The sequence below is a fragment of the Canis lupus genome, chromosome 9 (assembly GCF_011100685.1).
Source record: "Canis lupus familiaris isolate Mischka breed German Shepherd chromosome 9, alternate assembly UU_Cfam_GSD_1.0, whole genome shotgun sequence".
Taxonomy (NCBI): Eukaryota; Metazoa; Chordata; class Mammalia; order Carnivora; family Canidae; genus Canis; species Canis lupus.
The window spans coordinates 4572976-4589236 of NC_049230.1; the positions used below are offsets into that span (position 1 = coordinate 4572976).

Sequence of the window (16261 nt, forward strand, 5' to 3'; positions counted from 1 at the left end):
TCCTGCGTGTGTGCCAGGCCTGATGCACGCGAGCTCACTGCATCCAGAGAATAACCCTCCTGAGATTTAGGGGTCCGAGAGCTTCCCCAGTGTCATATCGTCAGTGGCAAAGCTGAGGACTGGATCCCCCCACATTCGCTGGCTCCTGGCAAGAAAATCAGCCACGCCGGGGCTGCCTGCCTCTTGGCCAGCAGACGTCCAGCCGGGCTTGCAGGAATGCTGCCGTCAAGAGGCAGGACGTGCAGCGCGGACCCCGGGGCCCTCGGAGGTGCTGGGACAGAGGTAAGAAGCCCCCACATGGCGCTGTCAGATGGCATCCCCAGGGAGGCAGGAAACCGGGCTGAAAATAGAACCGATGTTTGCTCATTTGATTGTAATATCCCTCTGACTCGCATATCGGGTGCCAGAGCCGCTAACTCTGGGATTGCAAAATCAACCACGTGACTGAATCTATGTATCCTGTTCCAGTATAGACAAACTCAGCCCTTAGGGTACGTCTGACCCCCCAACTCCCCGCACCACGCACACACACACCCCACACACACCTTCTAGCCCCACCTCCACATAAATGTGTTGGTGCTTTAAGAAAACTCCATACGATGCTGAATTTCATTTATTGAACCAAAAATCAGGAAGTAATCACAAGGGAAATCTGGCATCATGAAAGCCTTCCTACTGGGGGTTCCTTTCAACGGCCTTTCCCAGAACACATTTCAACACACGATCTGATATCCCGGGAAGGTGTTTATTGAGCAGACTGCAGGCCACTTGTTTCACAAGAGCAACAACACGTCATGCACTTGGAGTTTGCAGTATTTATCGATGATGATGATGATGATGAAGTCACCATCGTGAAGCTTAAGCAAAAGAAAATCCTTGAGGACGAACGCTGGCACCACTGGGAGGGGAGCTCTTCATTATTTTGTCCAAATGTCCAGGTTCCCTAACTGGGTGGCTGTGTTCTCTGTGCAGGGTCGGGTGGGAGAGGGTCCACGTTGGGGCCTGGAAGTCAAACGCTCTTGGCTCTCCGCACAGCTGACGAGGTCAGCCTTCTGCCCCGCCCGAGTGCTCCCGACCTCAGTGATTTCTAGGGGAGAATGGGACCCTGGATGAATTCCAGTTACGCCTTTTGTTAAAACCAGGCTCGTCACAACTGCTGCTTTGTTTGCAGTGGACCGAGCACCCATCTGGGAGCCCAGCGCAAGAGGCCAAGCCCCAGCTGCACCACTATGGACTCGCTGTGTTACTTTGAGCACACGTCTTAGCCCCTCTGGGCCTCAGTTTCTTCCTCCCAGTCATAAGAGAGCTGGATTAGAACAGTGATTCTCACCAGGGACAGTTTTACCCTCGCAGAGGATAGTGAGAAATGTCTGGAGACACAGTTGGTTGTCACCACTAGGGGATGCCACTGGCATCTTGAGGGTAGAGGTAGGGATACCCCTGGACATCCTACGATGCACCAGAGAGCTCCCACACCAAGAGACTACGCCACCGGGAATGTCAACAGTGCCGAGGTCGAGAGACTCTGGAGAAGACAAGTCAAGACCAGGCTATTGGGACGACAGGATGGGATGTAAGCTGGGGAAGTCGTCGAGGCTCACTGCCTGTTCTCATGGTCCTTGAGGCCTTCCAGAGAGTCTGGTGACACCTCCCAGAAGCCTCCTCCCGCTCTGGGAACAGCAGAGAATAGGTAAGAGCTGATGGCTAAGAGCGCAGAATGTCCCATTCAGGGATCCTGCGAGTGTCGGCGACCGAGGCCCTGTCCATCCTGCCTTGGTTTGTCGCCCCCAGGTAGGTGCCCCTTCAGGCGAACACCACGACGCCCCCTGAACCTGATCCACGTGAATGCCCTGTTTCCAGAGGCAGAGAGACCCACACTCTTTATTTCCTTTTCACAACAACCCATGTGCTGTTTCAGACCTTCACTGGGGAGTCAGAGCCCAAGCAGGATGGTCCGCCAAGTCCAGCGGCCCCGACGGCCGCTCCCCCACCCTTCCCGCAGAGCAGGCTGGCGTCCCCGGCAAGTGCAGAGAAGTGCTCCCCACTTCAGTTTGCATCTTCTCTTGTGACTTTCCAAACCAAACAGCTTCTTGGGAGGCACGCTGAAGTGTTTAAAAATGAGGCAATAAAATAAATCACTTGTTCTCGGAAGACAGCCTGTTGGTTATTAGGCTGCATGTTTCTGCTGAATAAATGCTGACCTGGGAATGCTGACGGGAGGGCCTGCGAGCTGCACAACCTGCGCAGGCAGCAGCAGGCCCGGGGACACGGTCCCACGGGGAAGAGCCCTCTTCGGGTCCACGCGAGGCCCCTCTTGGCTGCAGTGGGCCACCATGGAAGGTGTCCAGGGGGACGCCGGGCCTGCCTGGCATTAGTGCTGCAATTTATTCCTGCGCTATTTCAACACTTAGGACTGTCTCACTGTCCACAGGCAGCTGCCCGGCTGGTTCCGGACCTCCCCGCTGCCGGCGGCCATCCAGCTCTGCCTTCTTGCCCCGACCAGCCACAGTCCCTAAACATTTCTCAAGAGGCTTCTTTTAGGATTTTATCTTGAAGTCATCTCCACACCCAGTGTGGCTCTCAAACTCATGACCCCCAAGATCAAGAGTCGCACGCTCCACCGACGGAGCCGACCAGGCGTCCCCAAGAGGGTTCTAAAGAGCTGGAAGTGAGTTCTGTCCTAGAGCCACCAAATCTGGAGACCCATTAGGATTAATGAAGTCATCGTGTCACAAAAACCAACATCAGATGCGCCAGAGATTTAAATGTAAAGAATAAAACCACAAAAGAAGCCAAAGAAAATGTAGGAGAATTTCACCTGGGGACGTCCTTTCTGAATAAGATGTAAAAGCCAGAGGCAATTAAGGAAAGGAAAATATGTTTCATGTCATAAAAAATTTTCTGCTCAAAAACAAACAAAAAGCCTAAGCCACGTGACAGACAGAAGACAGCTGCTCCCATCTCGTGCAGAGTCGAAGTTGCAAGCTGGTGGCCCCGAAGGACCCCTGGTGCCTTTTGGGGCCTGGCCGCCCTGCCCCCACTTCTGGCCTCACTTCTCCATTTGTCAGGATGAGCTCCTTTCTGCAAGGGTGACAGACAAACCCCGACGTCATGGCACAACACAGCACAGATTCACTTCCCACTCACAGGAGCCCCTGAAGCTCGGGCGGCTCTCCAGGGCAGCGGCCACACCACGGGGGGACACCGACCCAGGCCGTCCGGGGTGAGTGCCTCCCCACCCCCAGAGGTGGCATCATCACTCCGTGGCAGATGGCTGGAGCAGAGCACGTGGGCCACGGGCCGCTGGGGGCTGGGAGGCACGGGCGGTCACGGTGCCCGGCGAGCCGAGGTCTCTCTGCCACAGCCCTCCAGCTCCTCTGTTCTCGGGCACTCACCCAGTGGCACTGACTTGATGCTATGTCTTGAACACTGAACCTACACCTGGCCCGTGGCCTCTGCATTAGCACTTCCCTTTTTCTAGAATGTTCTCCTGGAAATCCTTCGAGTGAGGCTTTGCCTGCTCACCCTGTTGAAGACTGCGACCCCTCATGTGCGCCCCCTCCTCCTGCACCATTTGGGACAACAGTCAGGAAGAAGATCATCTCAGCTGTTTCAAACAAAAGGATCTAATTTAGGAAAAGGGCTATTTGGCATTTGAAGTGGAAAGGACACAATGGGGCTCCCACGTGTAGGCAGGAGCTACTCACCCAGAGGCGGAGGGTCTTCTGGAAGCTGGGGCTGCAGGGTGGGCTGGCTCAGGGCATCAAGGGTCACTCGAGAGGTCGTGGGGCCCAAGGGGGGCGGCACGGTCTGGGGGGACTCAGATCTCTGGGTGGCGCACTTGGCCGGGCATCGTCCGGCCCCCGAGTTAGGACGCGCGCTCCGTCAAAACGTGTGGCTCCACCCACCCTCCTAGAACAGCCAGGGCCCACGGGGAGCATCAGCCGGTGTGACTTGAACAAAGGAATAGAGGGTAATGGGAAAAACATGTGCGGCCCAGGGAGATGGAAGGACATGGTCCTGCAGACAGAAGGGTGCTCTTCAGTGGGAGAGAAAAGGGTTAAGAGCAGAATCAAGAAATGCAGCAAGGAGGTGGGCCGGCAGTGGAGACGGCAGGCAGCGTGGCTCTGTCTGGTGGCCCGGCTAGAGCATGAGGCATGAGGGACAGAGTGAAGCAGCGTGTGGTCTGCACACTCAGAGAAACACGTCATTACACACGTGTGTGCTTCCCCATGACCACAAAAGGTCCGGAGGCATCACCCAGCAGGTCAGAGTAGCTGTCTCCGGGGAGCTGGGGGCGCTGGGAGGGAGGGGCGCAGGGTCCGGGAGACGCCTGACTCCCCTCTCTTCTGTTTGGATTTTCACCACGACAATGACGAAGTATTTTCTTATGATAAAAACCATGAACCTTATGATAAAAACCACGTACTGAGGGGCGCCTGGGTGACTCAGATGGTGAAGCATCTGCCTTCGGCTCAGGTCATGATCCCAGCCCCGTGTCGGGCTCCCCGCTCAGCAGCGAGTCCCTTCTCCGTCTCCCTCTAACCCTCATCCTGCTCGTTCGCTCTCTCTCTCAAATGAATAAATAAAATCTAAGAAGAAAAAAAAAAAAAAAACCAACCACACACATACTGAAAAAAGGACAGTGACTCAGGTTAAGGGAGATACACCAGAGGGGACAGCCCCTCAAACACAGCCTTGTGTTCACACGTCAGGCCGGCGGCCGCACCGTGACTTGTCAGGGACCCCGGACAGCACAGGGGCTCCCTCGAAACCAAAAAGGCCTCTGGAGACCGGCCACTGCCATGGTCTGAGAGCAGCCACCCGCAGTTTTAGAAGAAAAGGGGGTGATGTGAAGGTGCCGACGTCTTCACGGCCCTTCGGGTGATTCACAGCGGCCTACGGTCCCGTGTCCAAAGCAGACACGCTGCAGACCCCACGTCCCACAAGGACTAGTACCTACAGAACAAGGGACTCGCGGCTCGGCAGTGAGGCGCCCGAAGACTCCAGTTAGAAGTCACGAAGGGACGTTTCGCCAGGAAGGCCGCACAGGGGGCAGACAGGCCGTGAAAAGGCGCGCATCCCTCGGGGAGGCCAACACAGACGGGAGCCCAGACCCGGTGCCCGGGGACGCGGACGGGCCCCCTCGCCGGGGCTGGCGGGGACCGCGCGGAAGGCAGTCTGGCCGCTGCTTGGAAAAGCGAACGTGCGACGAACCGACCCGGCAACTGCACTCTCGGGCTCTCAGCCCCGAGACACGGAGTTTCTGTTCACATAAAACCCGTATGTGCACAAGCCAGCGGTACTCACCGCAGGCAGAACCAGGCACGGGCGCCACGCGGCACTCGCTGCGCTGCCACAGGCCGTGAACCGCGGGTCCGCAGCGCACATCTCCGAAAGGTCACAGACTGAGGGATTCGGTTCCGGGAGCATTCTCGAAATGACAAAACTCTCGAAATGACAAAACTCTCGAAATGACAAAACTCCCAAAGTGGAGAAGAGTGCTGAGGGGTGGGGACAGCAGGAGGGGAGTGTAGCCTCAAAGGCAACGAGGAGGGGCCGGAGGTGGAAACGCTGTGCCTTGGCCGTGGGGGTGGATGCATGACCCTGCGTGGGGGGAACCACACGGAGAAAAATACCCGGCCACAGGAATGAGTGCAAGGAAACAGGGGCGGGGGATCAGATGGGTGGGCTGGTGCTGACTGATCCAGGGCCTTATGGTTTGGCAGGTGTTTTGGGGGGGGATAGGCAGACCGGGTAAAGGGTGCAAGGATTTCTCAGTGTTGTTTCTGACAACTGCATGTGACTGCATCACAATTATTTCTTTTTTTTTTTTAAGATTTTATTTATTTATTCATGAAAGACACACACACACACAGAGAGAGAGAGAGAGAGAGAGAGAGGCAGAGGCATAGGCAGAGGGAGAAGCAGGTTCCATGCAGGGAGCCTGATGTGGGACTCGATCCCAGGACTCCGGGATCACGACCTGAGCTGAAGGCAGATGCTTAACCAGTGAGCCACCCCAGCGTCCCCACAATTATTTCAATACAAAAACACAGACACAGGCTTCTCCTGCTTTACCGTGAAACCTAATTCAAAAGGTTCATATGGATTTGCAATTAAAAAAAAAAAGAAAAAGTAACATTATTAGCAAAAAATAATAATAATAATTGCCCTCTTAAAGAATCCATGTTGAGTGGAAAAGCTGGCTTCTGTGCAGACCTGAGACCCTGTTTAATTTGCGTCTAGGCCTTGGTGGCAGGAGAAGCCACTCAATGGCACTGCCGCTTGGGCACATCCACCGGCCACCCGTAAGCTCATCGGCCGAGGGGTGGGGCCCCATCCCTCTCTAGCTCATTCCTTCGGTCACAGATCAGCTCACACAGGAAGGGAGAAAGGATCAAGGGGCACCTGCCACAGAATGACAACAGACTCCTGGCTCAGGTTCCCATGCACAACCCAGACCTGCTCTCTCTGGCTTCCAAACACGAGTGTTTCCCACTTGTCTGTCTGTGGGGATCGGCAGAGAGCAGTGGTTCTGAAAGCAGGTGCATCTCCCCACACGCCCGAGACTGTCTTGGAAATGTCCCAAGCAGGAAGTCCCCCACTTCCCTGCCTGAGGCCTGAGCGTGTCACAGCCGGCCCCAGGGGTGGAGCGGGGGCAGGGGGCTCCCTCCCCACTGTGGGAGCCCAGGGGCCAGCACTGGACACAGGGACACACCAACGGCAGCCCCTTGCCAGGTGTCCAGCCTGGACAGAGGCTCCCAGGGGCAGGGCACAAGGCGGGGCTGGCGCAGAACAGGAAGCAGGACACCAGCTTGTCGCAAGGCCAGACACAGCAGGGAGGATGCTCTCTGTACAGAGACGACACCTGTTCATGCTCACATTCTGTGCCCTTCCTCTGCCCTTGGTAAAATGACAGTAATTAACAGTCCACGCCAGGGCTGCGTGTGTGTGGTCGGTGTACACGTGTGTGCATGTGCACATGGGTGGGTGTGCACACACACTCCCATATGTCACTATTCACTATTTCTTTGGAAATGCTCTGGTCCATAACATCCTTAGCCTGAGGACCTGGACAAGCAGCAGCCTGACTCCACTCCCAAGTCACAGGGGTCCCACCCACTGCTTGGCAGGACCTGCCTTCTCACTGAGGGGCCTGCCTCCACAACACACCAGCACCTTCATTGTGCCGGATCCTTGCCACACCACCAAGCCACCCCCCGGCCTGACCCCACGAAGAGGTTTCCGGGCTAGAATGGGCCAACAAGTCAGTTCCACAGAGGTCTTGGGGTTGCACAGAGTCCATGCAGGGTTCATAGGAACACAAAGGGCTTTGTGGGGTCTCCTTCCCGGGGCATGGGGTCAGGGTTCCAGGTGCAGGAGCAACAGAGGCAAGGGCCTGGAGGCCGGGCAGGTATGGGGCCAATTCTACTGCCAGCCTAGGCTCAACTCATGAGAGCTTCTAGGAAAAGGGATTCGCACAGATTCCACTAGGGAGCTTTAGACATGACTCTGAGTCAACAAAGAATAATTTATCCACCTGCTCCTTTGGAGAATACTCAGACACCCGGGCCCAGTCGGAGGCCGTGAGTAAAGGGAGCAAGTGGGGGTCTGGCCCGTAGGTCTGCCCTCAGCACCAGGCTGGGAGAGGCACCTGCCACCCTCAGGAGCCTGCTCTCCCTGGGCCAGTCCCTAGGCACTCCCTCTGAGCCCTCCTCAGGCTGGGGTCCATGGGGAGGGGTGAAGCCAGAGACTCTGTGGCATATGCTGAGTGTTACTGAGGCTGAAAAGGAAAGATAAGGGGAGATGCACTGGAGGTAGTGGGTAGGGAGGAGGACCCCCAGAGGGCAATGGGGCAGCTCAGAAACAATGTGGCCTGAGCACAATCACTGGGCACCTCCCTAGCACCAGCACAGGGACCCCTTTGCCAGATGCTTCTCCAGGGCAGAGGGTGTGGGCTATCCAAGCAGGGGCTGTCACAGTGCCCAACTGCAAGCTAAGCCAAGCCAGCATGTTCAAGGGTTGGGAACAGACTCTGACTCCCTGAAGACCTCCAGGGGCCTCTTGCCACGTAGCCATGGAACATTCTAGAAGCAGAGAGTAGGGGGATCCCTGGGTGGCTCAGCAGTTTAGCGTCTGTCTTCGGCCCAGGGTGTGATCCTGGAGACCCGGGATCGAGTCCCACGTCGGGCTCCCTGCATGGAGCCTGCTTCTCCCTCTGCCTGTGTCTCTGTCTCTTTCTCTGTGTCTCTCAGAAATAAAAATCTTAAAAAAAAAAAAAAAAAGAAAAAAAAAAAGCAGAGAGTAGTGTGCTCCTCCAAAGCTCAGGCTGATGTGAGGGCTGGTACCTCCTACCTGGGAGCAATCAGTGAGTGTGGGCTGATGGGTAAGCGCCCCACAGACTGGCCAGAGTCGCCAGGCCCAAGGAAGCAGCAGCTCCCAGGACCTGAGCACACCGACAGGGACGTCCCTTCCACACACTTCCTCAGGGTGCTGAGTTCTGTACCTGTCCCGGGGTGCAGAGGGTCAGCACAGACCCAGCACACCGCTCACACCAATGCCAACAGTGGGGCCCAAGAGGGTAGCAACATCCCTGCAGGAAGAGCTTGCAGCGACAGCTCCCAGCGCAGCCCCAGTGGGGACCATGGATTAGCAGTGGGGAGGGTCCCTTCCCCTTCCCCCTTCTGGAGTGGGGCAGGGCGGGTCCGCAGAGCCTTTCCAGGAGCAGGGCCCACGGCCCGTGATTCATTCTTTTTCCCTTTCCTTCTCTCTTTTTTCCTTCTTTCCTTTATTTCAAATATTTTATCCATTTATTCACAAGAGACAGAGAGAGACAGAGAGAGAGAGAGAGAGGCAGAGACACAGGCAGAGGGAGAAGCAGGCTCATGCAGGGACCCCGACGTGGGACTCGATCCCAGGTCTCCAGGATCACGCCCTGGGCCAAAGGCAGGCACCCAACTGCTGAGCCACCCAGGCGTCCCCCATGATTCTTTTAGAGGGTCCACCACAATGTTTTAGCCTTAATTGCTTTTTCAAATAAGAAGGAAAAAATGAATTCCTTAATGCTGAGTATATAATGAATCCAGGCGGGATCACATCCATCTCTATACCAACCCCGCACTGAAGTTAACTCATTAACATTTTTGTGAAGTGAGGCAAAGTGTAAGGCCCCATGGGGTCAGAGTACAGTGTCTGCAGGACCAGAACCTATGAGGCCTCGTCCCACATTTACTCCACAGATGCTCTGGAGGTATATGCCCTGGCCAGGCACTGTCCTAGGCTCTGATGGAGCAAACACTCCACCTCATGACCCCGCAGAGCTGTGCCCCCTGCCTTCCGGCTGGTCAAGCCCCCCACAGAGGGTGATGCATGGAGAAGAGAGAAGGTGCTAGAAGGGCTGGGTACAGCCCTCCAGGGCTGGCTGTCCCCCACAGCCCCTGGCTCCAACAGGTGTTCAATCCAACAAGCTGTCTGTCCTTCCATTCCATGGGCGCCAGGGCGGAGGGGCAATTGGGGGACATATTAGCCCCAGGACCCGCTGCCACCCCGTGGCCATCTCATTCCCTCTCGGGAAGAGGGAGGTGAGTGTGCCGTCAAGCTGTTCTGGCCTGTCCTTTAGTGGCATGTCCTCCATCAGATGCCTAGTGTGATCTCTTCCCAGAGGACCCCAGAGACACGTCACGCTCTGGTGTGTCCTCGGCCCCTGGCACAGTACTCTGCTCCTGTGCCCTAGGCACAACCAGAACTGTATAGAACTTGTCACGTTTGTAGAGTACCTGGAAGTGAACAGTCCGGTCTAATCGTCATTTGCGTGTTGTCTTGACAATGGCCCTGGTAAGGTGGCCTGCCTCCTCACATTTCGTGGTCATGACAGTGACAAGATGGAAGGGACTTTGGAGGTCTCTGGACGTGGCCTTCACAGTGCGAAGTGGGGCCCAGGGAGGCTAAGTGGCTTGCCCAACATCTGCCCGCCTCCCCTGGGGCTGCTGGACTCACAGTCACCTGCTTAGGTACAGCCCCCTCCCTTCTCCAGGCTTTGCCATCCTCAAGCTGTAAGATCTGGAACTAGACCATCCTAGACTTTCCCAACTCGGCTTTAACGGTCCATAATTTTATTCTACATTCAGAAAAATAAGCCTATTGATGGAAAAACTGAAACCAAAACACACACCTACACAAACCAGAGAAAGATGATTGCAGATTAACCAGGTTCTTTGTAAAAGTCAAAGGCTTTGCAATTCCAGGGTTTGGGAGCACACTTCCCATATGAGGATCCCCCAGAGAGTCGGAATCAATAGAAAGCATATATAGAAGGAAATCTGATATAGGCAATAGGCTCACATGATTATGGAGGCTAACAAATCCCAAGATCTGCAGTCAGCAAGCTGGAGACTCTGGAGGGCTTGATGGTATTATTCTAGTCCAGCAGGTTTGAGACCCAGGAAGAGACTTTTTAGTCTGAAGGCAAGAGAAAGTGGATATCCCAGTTTGAAGACTATCAGGCAGGAGGAATCCTCTTTTCCTTTGGGGAGGGCAGCCTTTTGTTCCATTCAGGCCTTCAACTGATTGGATAAGGCCCACCTCATTAGGGAGCGATCTGCTTCACTCAAGTCTACCCATCTAACTGCTAATTTCATCCAAAAAACACCTCCACAGAAACCTGGAATGTTTGACCAAACATCTGGGTACCGTGTGGCCCAGCCAAACTGACACATTAACTGTCGCACCTCCCCTGAGATATTTTAGGAGACACAAGGGCTGGAGAATCTCCACCCATGGCTCTGACTTGCAGGGTAGAGCTGGAGAAAGGACGTCATCGTCATCACCGCCCCAGCGGGGGACGGGGGATGCGTGTCTGCAATGTGGCCACAAGGTGGCATCGGGGGAGGACATTCCCGGCCAGGGCGGTGACCACTGTCAGCGGCAGGGGGCCGGACAGAGAGGCTCCCCTGGGGGCTGAGCTCGGGTTTCACTGGGGCTGGAGCACCAGGGCTGACAGATCAGGGGTGCAGACTGGGTCAAGCCCACAGAGACCTATGCTCTACAGACGGAGCTGGGAGCGTCCTCCTATCTGCCGCCGGGCCTGTCGCCCCTCGCTGGTTCACAGGAATAGCCCAGAGACAGCAGGCAGCACCCTGGTCTCTCCTTGGTGTCACATGCACCCGAGCCGTTGGGATTTGAATATCCGAGGGCTCAGGGTTGTTTCTCAGAGGGTGTCAGCACGGGTCCTGGGGACCCATTCTCACCCCCAAAGACAAGGTCAGAGCGGATCCGGTCCCGGGGCAGGATGGGTGGCGGGCAGCACATGCAGGGGCACAGCCCCCGGGACCGGCCTCGGAGTTCCTCGCTGTGCCCGCCGCTGGCGCGCTCCCCGGCTTTGCTGTCCCGCTCGCGGCCACAAGCAGCACGGACGGACAGGCGCTACAGGTCGCAGCAGCTGCAACCCCTGATTTAGTGATGAGGACCAAGGAAAGGAAGCCTGAGTCCCAGTGAGAGAGCCGGTGTTCCTCTCCTTCGAGGCAAATTACCTGCCTAAGCCCTGGCTGAAAACACCTCCGCCCGCAAACCTCTGGGTTCTAAAATAAAACACAGATCCAGGAAAGCGCACGAGTCCCCCGAGGACTCAGAGCCCTAGAGCTGCCGACGCCCCGCGCCTCTCCTGACCGAAGGGCATGTCCCGGCCACGGGGGGCGGGGGGGTCACTGTTTCCAGGCAGACACACAGACGCATCCGCATCACGGACGGAGACTCTCAGATTAACCACGCTGATACCACCACTAACGTCATTACTAAAAACAGAACCTTTTGCGTGTGCTGTTCCTGTTTCCTGCCCCAAAGTTGTCCGTCACAGACACAGGGCGGCAGCCAGGACGCACGCAGCGCGCTCTCCCTGTCTGCGGCCCGCCGGCCAAGGCCCACAGGCCACACAGCCCTGAGCTCCCCCCCTCCGTGTCCCCCTCTACCCTGGGGCCCCCAGCTCGGCGGGAGAGCGAGCGGCCACCCGACGCCAACTTGCTGCGCAGACACCTGCCCGCCGTGTTGCTGGGCATAAATTCCTTTCTTTCCTTAAAAATCTCAATTATTCCCTTTCTTTCCACACAAAGCTCAGCCTTTGGAAAGCCTGACAGTCCCACACACCACCCCCTCGGCCCCCCAGACACCCGACGCTCCCCAAAGTACCTCTTGGCGCTGGGCTTGCCCGTCCCACGCTTGTGTGTCACCCTCACACTTCGGCTGCTTCACTCACCTTCGAGACACGTCCCCTTCTAGGTCTCTTCACCTTTGTCCTTTCTGATTTGTATGATTTTCCCTTTATGCTTTTCTCTTAGAGCCTTATCAGTTGTATTTTCCACTTTGTATCCTTCTAATTCAGTCTTAATTTTTTAAAGATTTTATTTGAGAGCGAGAGAGAGACATAGCAAGAGAGCACGAGAAGGGCAGGAGGGGCAGGCTCCCCGCTGAGCAGGGAGCCTGACGTGGGGCTCGATCCCAGGACCCCAGGGTCATGACCTGAGCCGAAGGCAGATGCTTCACCGACTGGGCCACGCTGGCGCCCCCGTAGTCTTAATTTCTTAAGTGATTTCATTCATTTCTAATTCTTGTCACTGTTTCTGAACTTTTCTAATGCATTCTTTCCCTGTCATGTCTATCCTCCTAATGTCTTTTTGTTCATTAAAAAACAATAACCACCACCAGGCTCTTACACACAGGACACAAAGTGGCGGCTGCCAGAGGGACGAGGGTGACGGGGCACCAACCTCCAGTCCCGACGTCCGTCACAGAGACGACAGGCCCAGCACCGGGAACAGCCGCGGATACCGTGATGACGTGGTACCGGGACAGGCGGTGGCCACACCGGAGCCACGTACAGAACAAGGAATCCATGTGCCGCACTCCCAGAACTAATACAACACTGTGTGTTAACTGTTCTTCAATTAAAAAGAGAAACCGCGAACGTTTGCCTGTTTTGTAGGCGCATCGTTCTGGCTCCCTTCCCTTGTCTGTAGGATGCTCTTCTCTCACAGCTTTGTATGGGCTGGACTTTGATGCTTTTCTGATCCTTATTTTCATGTGACAGTATGTCCTAAACTTAGAATTTCTAATTCTACAGGGCTTGCTCCCTCTTCTGCTGTCTGTGGGAAGTTTAAAACCTGCGTCCCTCGGCTTCCAGAGCTTTCCTGGCTCCTGTCCTGCTTCAGCCTCCTCTTTCCCTCCTGAGGCCCCGTCCTGCTCCGTTCTCACCCCCTCCTGGGTGTGGGAGCCTTCCTAGCAGACAGCCCGTCAGGTGTGTGCTGGCAGGTGGACGCAGAGAGTCCTCCCCGGGCTGCTGAGGCTCCTGGTTTGTCCCTCTATTTAGGGTTTGTGCAGATATCTTGTTTTCCTGTGAATGATCTCCACAGGGGTTTTTTCATTGTGGTAGAAAACAGCAAATGTTGCCATTTTAACCTTATTTAAGCACACAATTCAGATGTCCATAGGTCCCAGGTTTTTTGGTCTAGCTGCTTTTACACGGGATGCCCACTACCCTGCTCCCAGAACCCCTGCTTTCCAAAGCCCTGACTTTCAAATGAAAAGGTTTCATTGGTTTGTCATGACAACATTTTACTGAGGACCCCTCTGCCATGACCGGAGAACTGAGAGGCGCCAGTATTACATGAAGTGATGTGTTTCAGGAGAAATGCATATTGGAGGCTTGGTGGCCCAACAGATTAGGACGTCCCACTTTGTCGCCATGCTCTGAGACAGCCCAGAGACAGCAGCAGGTACGGATGCTCACCTGTTTCTCATGCCATCACCGTGAGAATCCGATGCTAAACCAAAGGCTTGGTAAAAGCAGGCCTGACTTGAGGACAGGGAGAGAGCTCGGGGCACGGAAGGAACTGCTGGAAGCCCTGCCCTCCCGCAGCGGCTGACTGAGGCATCGGTGAGGCACTTAGGGGCCGCCGAGCAGGGAAAGGAGCACCTTACCTCTCTCGACTGCTGACAAACTAGAAACCCAGACTAAGCTATGGGTGTGTGGACATTCATGCCCCTGCTCCCCACCCCACATCCGGTCAGTCCCCCCTGCCAGCTCCCCCAGACCCTGCCTAGAAAAGCAAATGACCCACAGGTACCAACCAAGGCAGCAAGCAGGCGGTGAGTGTTCTGGCCTGCTTGGGCCCTACCACCCTGGCGCACCAAATGGCAAACAGCCGGGGACAAGGCGGCCCAAGTTCCTAAGGTCTACACGTGCCCTCTTTTTTTTTCTGAAGCCATAGGATTCAAGGATCTGTTTTGTTACTGAAGAAACAGTGCCTCGGGCACCAATGCCACAAGTCGTGTCTGACCTCAGAGTCCAAGGCACCTGAGCAGGTCTTCTTGTGGCTGTGAGGGAACCTGTGGGCACCGGGTCTCTGCTGCATGTCAGCCGCTTGCAGCTGCGATGTGTCTGCAGGACAGCCCGTTCCTGCACAGTGGCTCCCAAACTTCTAGAATCCCGGCGCTCGGGCTCCAGATGTGTCTGGCTCCAACTTCTAAAATCTCCTAAGGATGTCAAACTCTCCAAGGGAGGCTGCTGCTCCACATTTCACAGGAAGAAAGAGACGTTTTCTTTTTTAAACAGTTCACATTTATTATTGGTAACAGTAAAAAAATCTTTTAAAGACTATCAGTATTGTATTACCAAGAGTGAGGTAATATGTTTACAAAACATTTACAGAATTTGATATGCAAATAATGAATTTAGGAAGAAAAGTGAGTTAAGACACTAGTAATAGAGGGGAGACCAAAAGAACCCTTAGTGCAGAAGAAAGGCGGAGTGTGAGAAGTCAGGGCATGGACAGTAGGGGCAGAGTCCAGGTCCGTGTGCCCGCGGCCCCTCAAGGAGAACCAGAGAACCAGGCGCCGTGTCACTCAGGAGGAACCCTGCAGGCGTCTGCGCAGTGATGTGCTTTGAACTCTTAGAGACGCGTTCGACTCTCTGGGAACAAGACAGTGCCACTTCTGAGGCAACTTAAAACGAACACGTCTTCAGACTGGGGGAGGGGGGAGTGGCTGCAACTCAAAGAGTTCTACAAACACCCTGGGCTGAGGTGGACTGTGGAGGGAAGCGTTTTCTTGGCAGCTGTCAGCAAAATCGCCATCTGAGACACAGAGAAAGAGAGAAGAAAGAGAAGAAAGGGACCATTTTCAGGTCCTTATAATTTAGAAGCAGGAAGCACTGATCGGAAGCAGCCCAGATGCACTAACCAACCCTACTGAGCTTTCTGGAAACAAGGCTTTAGGGGCCAGTGGTGAGTGTTTCTTTTCAAAGGAGACACAGGGCTGTGCCCCAGGAAGGCGGCAAGCACGGAGAGGCCCAGTCTCCGGTGTGCAGGCAGCCTGGGGGCCTCACTGACCGGGCGTTCCTCCCGAGCCCTCCAGGGCTCGCCCGCGGAGCACACACGCCCTCCACACATTGTCCACTCGGCGGCCACCCACCTCCGGCCTGGAGAGCAGATGGGAAGCCACGTAGCCCCGGGCTTCCGTGCCTCTCTCACATGCCAATAACAGCCACGTGGGTTTTGGCACATATCTGTAAAAACACAGCCTCTTCCAACACACGACATCACACATCACACCCTTATCACAAACGCGAACCCAATGCAACATCCAGACAGATCTGCAAATAACTTGCTTTTCCCATAAAAAGCAGAAAAAACGCGAGCCAATCCAAGAATGCCATGCTTTGTAATTGGGAATCAAAAACAAAAGACAAAAGGCAAACCAAGCTCACATTCTGATTTGCTTCTAAGAAGAATCTCTGACAACTTCATCTCACTTTCTATTTGCCCTGTTTCTCACCAACACCCCACAACCCCCGCAGTGCCTCACTCACCTGCATGTGCCCCCACTGCCACTCACGTATGTGCCCTATGTACTGCCACACACACACTCCCATTTGCTCCCACTGCCACACTCACACACTGCCATACTCACACACTGTGACACACACACGCACCCCCCCCCAACTGCCACATTCACATCCACTGCCACAGCCACCCCACATGCCTGCACAGGCAAACACACCCCCACAATCTGCAATTTCCTTCTATGAAGGAGCGGGACTCCCGTAAGCCTCATGCTCTCCTGGAGTGACCACACGGCAAGAACACTGGTCAGCTCAAATGAACACTGGACAATTTCAAAATGGCAAGTGTGACTGAGTCTTCAAAAGAACCTTCTAGTGACCTCAAGGACCACGTGGGTTCTGATGCTATCAAGCTATGAGGAGGCACCG

The 16261-nt window shown here is 55.2% G+C and overlaps 1 protein-coding gene and 1 long non-coding RNA gene across 3 annotated transcripts in view; both read right to left on the bottom strand.

Annotated features, from left to right (window-relative positions):
* Nucleotides 1-598: 598 nt before the first annotated feature.
* Nucleotides 599-5383, bottom strand: LOC119873403. The gene is made up of 2 exons (XR_005363969.1): nucleotides 3708-5383; nucleotides 599-3607 (listed from the first exon to the last, which is right to left on the bottom strand). It is a non-coding gene; the product is annotated as an uncharacterized LOC119873403 (long non-coding RNA).
* A 9205-nt stretch (nucleotides 5384-14588) lies between these two features.
* Nucleotides 14589-16261, bottom strand: part of SEC14L1 (SEC14 like lipid binding 1) — a 56920-nt gene continuing 55247 nt past the window's right edge. For both annotated transcript variants that reach the window (XM_038546501.1, XM_038546502.1), the window contains one exon: nucleotides 14589-15125. In XM_038546501.1, coding sequence (XP_038402429.1) covers nucleotides 15110-15125 — 16 coding nt within the window. In that variant the 3' untranslated portion in view covers nucleotides 14589-15109. The remainder of the gene's footprint in view (nucleotides 15126-16261) is intronic.